General features: G+C 40.4%; 1 protein-coding gene across 1 annotated transcript in view; it reads left to right on the top strand.

Moving 5' to 3' along the window:
• The window catches only part of LOC102372913 (glutathione hydrolase-like YwrD proenzyme), a 52871-nt gene that overhangs the window by 34754 nt on the left and 8330 nt on the right, over window positions 1–9787 (top strand). Inside the window, 3 exon segments of the mRNA XM_025214708.1 lie at window positions 3952–4039; window positions 4693–4864; window positions 6542–6704. Of these exon segments, the coding sequence (XP_025070493.1) occupies window positions 3952–4039; window positions 4693–4864; window positions 6542–6704 (423 nt within the window).

Raw genomic sequence — 9787 nt, 5'->3', positions numbered from 1 at the left:
TGCATCCACAGGTGCATCTCAAGTAGGGCCAAGGAGGTGATCCTCCCCCTCTACGCGACACTGGTCAGGCCACAGCTGGAGTACTGTGTCCAGTTCTGCGCACCTCACTTCAAGAGGGATGTGGACAACATTGAGAGGGTCCAGAGGAGGGCCACCCGCGTGATCCGGGGACAGCAGGGCAGACCCTACAGTGAGAGGCTACGGGACCTGAACCTGTTCAGCCTTCACAAGAGAGGGCTGAGGGGGGACCTTGTGACCGTCTATAAACTCACTAGGGGAGACCAGAAGGGTTTGGGGGAGACCTTGTTTCCCCTAGCGCCCCCCGGGATAACAAGGAATAACGGCCACAAGTTGTTGGAGAGTGGGTTTAGATTAGACATCCGTAAGAACTACTTCACAGTTAGGGCGGCTAGGATCTGGAACCAACTTCCAAGGGAAGTGGTGCTGGCTCCGACCCTGGGGGTCTTTAAGAAGAGGCTTGATGCCTACCTGGCTGGGGTCATTTGAGCCCAGTTCTCCTCCTGCCCAGGCAGGGGGTCGGACTTGAAGATCTACAAGGTCCCTTCCGACCCTACTTCTATGATTCTATGATATCCCACATGTACACCCACACACATTCCACACATACACCCACACACACCCCTCCACCCCCGCCACATAACCCCACCATGCCCACATACTCCTATACCCCAACTACTCCTCCATACACCCACCTACCCCTGCCAATATACAAGCAACCCCTGCCTCCTCCCAAAAGGAGTATTTCCTTGGCAAAGGAAAATACTTCCCGTGGCAAAGGTCAGGGATTAGGGTGCAGGACTTCTTGCCCCAAGATTGTGACCAGGGGTTAGGACTATCCTTGCGGCCCTCGACACCTCACCAAAACTTGTTAAGTGGCCCTCCAGCCTGAATAATTGCCTACCCTTGACCTGTGTGCATTACTAATTATGTGTGTACACGTGCATTTCAGCTATATGGTCAGGTTAGCTCTTCATGTGCAATTATGCATGTATGATTATATGATTATTCAAGTCTAACATAAACAGTCCTTCTTTGTTAATGATTAGTTAATTGCTTACATATTTTAAGATAAATCACAAAAAGTAGATTCAGATCTAGATTTTGAGTACCAAAGTTTAAACTGGTTCTTTTTTCCTGATATGTAGGTTTGGTTCAAACTTCTTGAAGCAAAGAAGAAGCAAGACAGTAGGGCTGTGTGGAACAGTACCATTTCATTTCAACTTCCGTTTTGTCATTTCGATGGAACAGTGTTTCATTTCGATATTTCATTTCATTTTGAAGCACTGCTCCATTTCGTTTCCCTGAAACTGTTTCATTGTTTTGATGCTGTTTTCAACATTTTGCCCGTAGGCTATAATGGGGAATCATGAAAATGCCTATAACATTGTCATTTTGTGTCTGATTCGTATGAAAATTGCAGGGATGGTAGTTCCTTTTGAGGGCATGAAGCCTGCCAGGTTTCAAGGAGATAAGTGCAAGGGTTTCTGGGAAACTGCACCTCAAAGTACTGACAAGCAAAACTCGTGTCACTTGCTGGCAGCAGCAGCCTCCTGTCATCCCATGGACAGATCTGGGAGCTCGCACACCCAGGTGGCTGTGGCCCATTCCTCCCGAGGGTGCGGGCCCCCAGCTCTGTGCTCGGGATGACTGGAGGAGTCCAGCAGCGCTGGGAGGGCAGGTTGAGCTCCGTGGGGATGGCGGAGCCGGCCAGAGCACAGCCCTGGCTCTCCCCACCTCCTGCCACCAGGCTGCACTTCAACCGGCTCCACCAGCCCCATGGAGCTCAGCCTAGTGGCAGAAGACAAAGCACTGCCCTGGCTCTCCCCTGCCTCCTGCTGCTGGGCTGAGCTCTGTGGGACTGACAGAGCCAGTCTGAGTGCACCCCTGGCTCTCCCCCACCTCCTGCCACTGGGCTGCACATCGAGTGGCTCCACCAGCCCCATGGAGCTCAACCTGGTGGTGGGAGGCAGCGGGACAGCCAGTGGCAGAGCTGCTCAGAGCACAACCCTGGCCAGTGGCTCTCCCCCACCTCCTGCCGTGTGACAAGCCTCTATGCCTGTGGCAAGAAAAGAAAGTACAAGCAAAATTCAACGTTGTCATTTCATGGGCCTTCTATTCCCCTTAAAGGGTTTTGTGTAAAATGGTACAATATTCCTCTGCCTCACACCACACACAGTCACTGGGTCCCCCTGAGCCCTTTCTCCCACAAAGGAAGACATTTTGGTAAATTAAGCTACATGAGAATTGTTATTATATAGGAAATACTTATGCATTTTTACTTCAGCGTTTGTACCTGTTAAAGTTTTCTTAGTTTTTTCTGATACTGAGAATTATTTGCTTGGGTGGATAATTGAGCTTCAGAGCATGTGAGAGGGTGATATTTTCATTCCTACAATGTGAAAAAGTATGTCTTGCATATACATGGAGCATACGTAGGAAAACTGTGCTCGCATGCCCAGTTATTAACTAAGGCATGCTAAAACACAGTGGTGTTTGCCTCATTAAAGAATATGCTCCCTTTAATCCAGGACTTGATGGTAATCTCATTATTTATGGAGTAACACACCCACTCTGAGTAATGTTCCTAAATTTAGAAACAAAGGAATCTATCGGGCACAGTTTACATATTTTATTTTGAAATAGCTGAATATGTCAGGGCCCAGACTTGCAGAGATTTCTCAGGGGAACCTCTGATTGACGTCAGAGAGAATATTGCCCAAAGTAAAAACCATAGAATGCAAAATACATAAATAGTCCCTGGAGCAGGAACTGAAATGTAAGTGAACACTGGGTTTACAGGGTTGGGTGTCTTCTTCAGCCCTCTCTCTGGCCTGATTAAGCCTGAATTCTTCTCTGTGAAGTAGTCCAGCAATGCTGAGAATTCCTGGGTAGCCTATAGTCTGCTTAGGGGGCACACGAACAAAGCGGATGATGTGGGTTTGAATCGTTCAGGCTGAGGTAAGCATAAAATCCAAGCCATATTCTGGGCAACTGTTCTAACCACTGAGATAACAGGGTCCCTCAGTGACTGTTTTTTGTTTAATGAAAGCAGCTGCATGGGCTGCTGTTTTGTCCAAAGCTAGATTCGTTTGGTCTTAGGCAGGTTGTGAGCCTGCCGACTGGCTTGGATCTCTTGGGGGTTCTGAACAGAGGAACATCTAGTTTGGTTTTAGGATTTTGCTTGAGCTTAGCCATGAGCTGGGCATGGAGAAGCTCAGCTCAGGTGACAGCAAATCCATACAAAACAATCCCGTATAGATCACGTTCTTGGGCTTAAGTGCTTAAAGCAGAACATGATTGGAATTCAGGCACCTAGGTCCTTTTGTGCATCTGGGCCTTAATTCTGTACTTCAGGCATTACTCCTGCCTTTTCTTATGGGAACTGTAGAAGAAGGGCTCCCCTTATCTTCTGATGCTTCCAGCACACCTTTGCTGGAGCTGCCTTTGGGTCCAAACATGTAAGGTGCCCACTTACAGTAACATCGTAAAGAGATGCTAAGCATCCCCTCAGCTTCCAGTGGAAGATGCGGTCTCTTATATTTTGTGTGCGCTGAGTAAAATGAGTCCACAACTTGGCTCTGGATGTGGTTTTGGTGTGCACAAGGGCTTGGCAAAGCAGACGTCTCTAATTCTCAAGTAACATTTACCCTCATGAAGGACTGGTATTTCAGCTTTATGGCAATAGTTGTAGCTGAAAGCATTACAACTCATGGTAGGTCTAGGATATAGCATAGGCAGTTGTTTATTAATGTACAAAGTTGAGAGAGAGAAAAGTATCATTTTAATGTTACCTGATTTCCTGTTTCTTTGAAGAAATCCCAGTTTCTCTTGCACTATTAATGTGGTATACAGCACAATAGTTTATAAAATGCAGAAAACACATAAAGTGTATAAATTTAAAAAATGGGAAAATAACTTATCTTGTTCCAGGGTGTGAATGTTTGGGAAATACCTCCAAATGGACAAGGGATCACAGTTCTGATGGCCCTGAATATTTTAGAAAATTTTAACATTAAAGGTATGAGTTTCATTGCAATGAATTTTTTCTTTGGAGAGTAATTTAAGGAGACATAAAAGAGAAATTTTCAAAAAGGTTAAGGTTGTCTTTCAGGTCTCAAGAGCATGTTCATCAAATCAAAGTACAAGCAGAAATGAGAACAAAATGGCCATTAAAATAATGTGTTAAATAACTTTTACAGATAATAAGTTAACTCCATTAAGTTAAACAGTACAGTAAAACAAAGTACAGTAGAAGCTAAATTAGGAAGGTTTTCTGCTATGTAATACATTACTGCTTGGATTTATTCTTTTGGAAATTCTGAAAGAAATTTGTAAGTTTAGCAAATAGTGTCATAAGTTACAAAAGAAGCCCAACTATAGCTTCAGAAACTGATTTTATGAATGGCTTGATATCAGTTCAGAAATGGTGTTTGTTCATTCTGTGTCAAGTGCTGTAGAAGATTTAATACAATGAAAAACTACAGCTAAAATTTGAGGAGCAATAAATTTAAAGTAACAGCATGATTATTTCCTTTGGGTTCATAAAAAGGATTGACCAAATTAATTCCTGTTAACACTGGTAAGACAATGTTTGTACGGAACAAAAGAACATTGAACATTTAAATATTATTAAAGCTACATCTAATGTGATTTTGTTGTTGCCATTTTCAGAAATGGGCCATAACACTGCTGACTATTTACATGTACTGATTGAAGCTTTGAAACTCAGCTTCTCTGATGCTTTCTGGTTCTGTGCTGATCCTCAAAAAGTTCCAGTGCCAACAAAAGAATCTCTCTCCAAAACATATGCTAAAGGACGCTCTGAGTTAATTGATTTACAAAGGTATGCACTGCCTTGTTGCTTGCTTTTAATAATGTAAGTGTTTTTCTATTTATACAAGTTGCTGGAGTTCTTCATTTATTTCTGTATATTTGGTCATTTAACTAAATGTACTTTATGAATTGCTGTTTATTTTAAAACAAATCTCCCTGTGTATTAAATTACTCAGTGTAAATCACCAAAGTATACTATCATACTTTATATATAGATATATATCTAAAAGATAAAATAACATGATAAGAAAAATATCAAATACGATTCAAAATAGGAACGGGTAGAGACTCATTATAATCAAGGAATGGCTGTGCTTGTTTAAAATATACGGTATATAGCATATAAAAGTAAAGAAAACTACCCATATATTACAATAAGATTGATAGGCCTAAGAAGGAATCCCTTAAACTGTTTAAGTCACCCAGAAGTGATAGTTGATACTCAGGGCTAACACTTGAAATGTTCTCTCAGACCTTCTATGTTAAAGAAACAGAAATAAAATTGCCTCTTGGCCCTGCCTCTCTTGATCTCAGCCATCCAGTGAGCCAGAGTTAAATGCATAATATGTGAAAAATAATTTGTGCAACTTTTCTTAACTGCAGATGTCTTGAATGTTTATCCATATAAAGTATAGGTCGATACCTACTGCCAGCAAGCCAAAATAAGAATTGCAGTATTGTTGAACTGCTAATTCTCTGCAGGGTAAACTCCAAGGCCTTCAATAGTGCCTCTGACAGGGAATTCAGTGACAGGCAATCTGCTTTCCTTTAATCTTCTATTTGCTAATGTGCATAAAAAGGTCACTGATAAATCCAATGCAGATAAAAAAACTTGAAATAAATCCACTTCCCCAAGCACACTGTTGATGTCTCATCCACCTGATCAGTGAATGGGCATGACAAACTTTATTCTGTGTTGCTGTTAGTTCTGTTAGTAATAGGAAGGCAGGAATACAATAATTGGGAACCAGAGAGGTTGACATTTTGGTCAAACTCAATAGTAAGCCTTAAGAAGGGACCTACAGAATTGTTTGAAAGGGCATTTAAAATATATTTCATACAATAATGACTTACCTGAACTGCACAAGAGAAAGTGATGACAAATCTCAAAACCCAAGAGCAAAGTAACTATAGAAGTGCATTTCTGAATGTTTGTGGGGGTTTTACAGTACCAATGCGTGTTAGCCTGCTTTATGTACTTTAGATAAGAGTGTGTATATAAATTTGTTGGAAGGCTTACATCTGGACTTAACTAAACATTAGGGTACAATAGAAAGTCTTTATTGATCTAGACATTATCTGATCCCAAAGGACTTTGGATTCATCCTGTGCTTTATCTTGTGTACGATGTCAGTTGGATCTTATAAAATTACAGGGGGAACTTTGTGATGCTTCTTTTGGGGCAGGTTGTGTTCTTCATTGTAAATTCAGAGTAATTCCTTTTTTTTCTTTGAAGTTACTCTCAAGTTATACTTATGCAATAGATGCTAGAATCCTGTCCTCTATCTTTATAGGCTGAAACAAAGATTTAGGGGGAAATCGCTTATATTATTCATGCAAATATTGCCCTTGACTTCAGTAGGGCTACTGAGCAAACGTCATGATTTTAGCCCACATATCATGATTTTAATTGAAGTATAAAATAAGGATTTTAGTGCACATTAATATTTTGTTTTTCACATTTTAGAGCGAATAAAGATTATAAACCTGGAAATTCCTTACCAGCAGGAAGTGACACAGTTTACTTCACAGTAGTGGATGCTCAAGGCAGTGCCTGTTCCTTCATCAACAGCAACTATAAGGGCTTTGGCACAGGACTAGTACCAGATGGCTGTGGATTTGCTCTACAAGTAAGAATATATTTTCCAATGTAACAGTTTTAGTATGCATGAAAACTAATTCAAAAGGCAGTTAGAGAGCACTGTTATGCAGTACCCTATACTTAAAATACAGACATTTTTAGATATATATTACTCTTGTTAAGTTTGGTCAACTCTGTCATACTTTGTATAAACCAGACATCAAATAACATTTCCTTGTTGGGATAGTTTTTTCATTTCTTTTTCCATGTTTACCTCTCAGGATATCTACATAGGATTTTGGGACCAGGTGAGAGAGTTCTGGATAATATTACCCTGTGACTCAGTGCACAAGCTGATACAGAGGTGGAGATCTGCAGTCTTATTTGCCTCAAGGTTGGGGTGAAGTTTGGCATTCCCCACATTTTAGCCATTTTTGATAAACAAGTTAAATTTAGAGCTGATGAAATTGATGAAGTTTTACTTGTGACACCAGCTCCAAATTTTTTCCCAAAGATGCTAAAACTGTGCAGCATCTTTAAAATAAGCTCCCCCTTTATGAATCCCAACGACAGAAAGTGATTTTTTTTTCATTATTATCATGGAGCAAATTGAGTAACCCTATTATAGTAAACCCCATGGTCCTATAGAGTTTGTTATAATTTGCTTGTACTGCACATATTTTTTCTTAAATTTGAGAAGAAAAGCAGTGTTGTTTTCCATGGCTTTTATAGTGTTTATTTAGAAGCAACTGCTTCAATAAAGCAACATATATGCAGGTGGACATTCCATTAATTACACATGTAAGATTGCTACACATAGCGATGAACTAATAGATAAGTATCTATCATTAAGAGTAAAGAAAGGTTTGGGGAGAAATTGTGGGGATTTCTGTGTTAGCTATATTTTATATCTGTAACATAAACAGGTAAACTACTTGCCATTCATTTGCTTAATATCAGAACAATTTATTTATTAATATAAATACTAAACATTTAATCTAAACCTAAAATATCAAAGCATGTTCTGATTGTTAAACTCTTGAAAACAGAGGAGAAGAGAAACAGCTTAGGTTCTTTCAATGGATTTGTTGGGGGATGGTAAACTTTTGTGGCCCAAACTTTCACTCACTTTAAGGACCCGGTTTAAACCAACTCTTACATATGTGCTTCTTAACTGTTTGGATTAATGATGGGCCATGAACCAAACTATGAAATCTGAACACTCAAACACTTCTCTTGGTATTTTAAGCAAGTATTGGAAGAGGAAGTAGAGGAAGGATCACAAGAAATCCTCTGTACGAACTTCCAACTCACTTTTGTAGATTTAGCAGGTGTGGATAGTTTGCAACAACATGAGAACATCTAGTTCTGAACTGTACTTGAACTCTAGCTCTTTTTAGGCCCTCAAGGAGATATGTTGAATATTTATTTTATTACTTTACTGAAGTCTCCTAGTCTTTTGCTTCTTCCTCTAACTTGTCCTTTCTGGCTATTGTGCTACAAATCTGGGCCCTCACCCTCTTCAGGTGAGGTAGTAAAGTTGAAATATTTTTTGAGGGGAGTGCTGCTACTCTAGCCCTGTTGGTCAAAGTGGGCAGAAAATAAGGAATCCTTTACAGAGACTTTCTGCTTTTTCCTATTTGGATAGCCCCTGCCAATAACCTACACCTGCTGCAGGGCTACACTTGTGCAAAAATCAGTCTATCTAAAAATGAGAACTGTGTTAATTTTCTGTATTAGATAATGATAAGCTACAACCTTCAGATCACCGGCATCTTTTATTTACTGGAGATATTTATTTGGATTTACAACTGGTGAGCATCACTTTTTCCTTTTTTTATAAAAGAGTTGATGCTTCAAGCTCAGATTTGCTTGAGACTTGCTGTTACTAGCATTTAATTTGTAGTCATTGTCACCATATTGAAGTATCCTGCCAGTTTAACAACAGGTGTCAAATACCCTTGTAACTTATACAATACTTTCTTACGTATACTTTGAAGTATATTCTCACTTGATTTATTCCTTGGGTGGTGAGAATGAGTTATTGTTGTCCATTTATTACAATATACAAATAGTAACATGTACAAATTGCAAAAAAAACCCTTTCAAATACAGTATTTTCCAATTGAATCTCCCCATATACAAAAAAAAATCACTGTAATCTTGTGCTAGTCACAGATTCAATATTAAACTAAGTGCAAAAAGAATAGATAAGACAGATTCCTTGTAAAGAACAATTTGCTGCAAAATCTCTAAAATGTACATTGCTTTAAGAAAAATATTTTGAGCTGCCACTTTTATTATAGTTTCGAGAAAGATAAGATAACTTGGACATTCTGAATTATAAATGTATGAATACATTGAAGTGAATATTGCCAAAACTAATGAAAGATAAAAATTGTTCTGTACCTGGGGGGAAGTTAACTTTCCAGATTATCCACATCCCTCTTGAAGTGCGGCGCCCAAAATTGCACGCAGTATTCCAACTGCGGTCTGACCAGCGCCCGATAGAGGGGAAGTATCACCTCCTTGGACCTATTCGTCATGCATCTGCTGATGTACGATAAAGTGCCATTAGCTTTTCTGATAACTTTGTCACACTGACAACTCATGTTCATCTTGGAGTCCACTAGGACTCCAAGATCCCTTTCCATTTCCGTGCCTCCAAGCAGGTCATTTCCTAGGCAGTCATTTCCTAGGTATGCTGGACATTTTTCCTCCCTAGGTGCAGCACTTCGCATTTCTCCTTGTTGAAATGCATTCTGTTGTTTTCCGCCCATATGTCCAACCTGTCCAGGTCTGCTTGTAGTTGTTCCCTGCCTTCCGGTGTGTCCACCTCTCCCCACAGTTTTGTGTCATCCGCAAACTTGGACAGAGTACAGTTCACTCCCTCGTCCAAGTCGCTGATGAAGACATTGAAGAGTATCGGTCCAAGGACCGAGCCCTGCGGGACCCCACTGCCCACACCCTTCCAGGTCAATACCGACTCATCCACTATGACTCTGTGGGTACGATCCTCTAACCAGTTCGCCACCCCCTGGACTGTGTAGTCATCCAAGTCACAGCGTCTTAACTTGTTCACCAGTATGGTGTGGGATACTGTATCGAAGGCCTTCCTGAAGTCTAAGTAAA

The sequence above is a fragment of the Alligator sinensis genome, unplaced genomic scaffold, assembly GCF_000455745.1.
Source record: "Alligator sinensis unplaced genomic scaffold, ASM45574v1 scaffold1178_1, whole genome shotgun sequence".
In the NCBI taxonomy this organism is placed as follows: Eukaryota; Metazoa; Chordata; order Crocodylia; family Alligatoridae; genus Alligator; species Alligator sinensis.
Note: the sequence above shows the minus strand (reverse complement) of the source record. Positions and strands in the feature narration are given on the sequence as shown.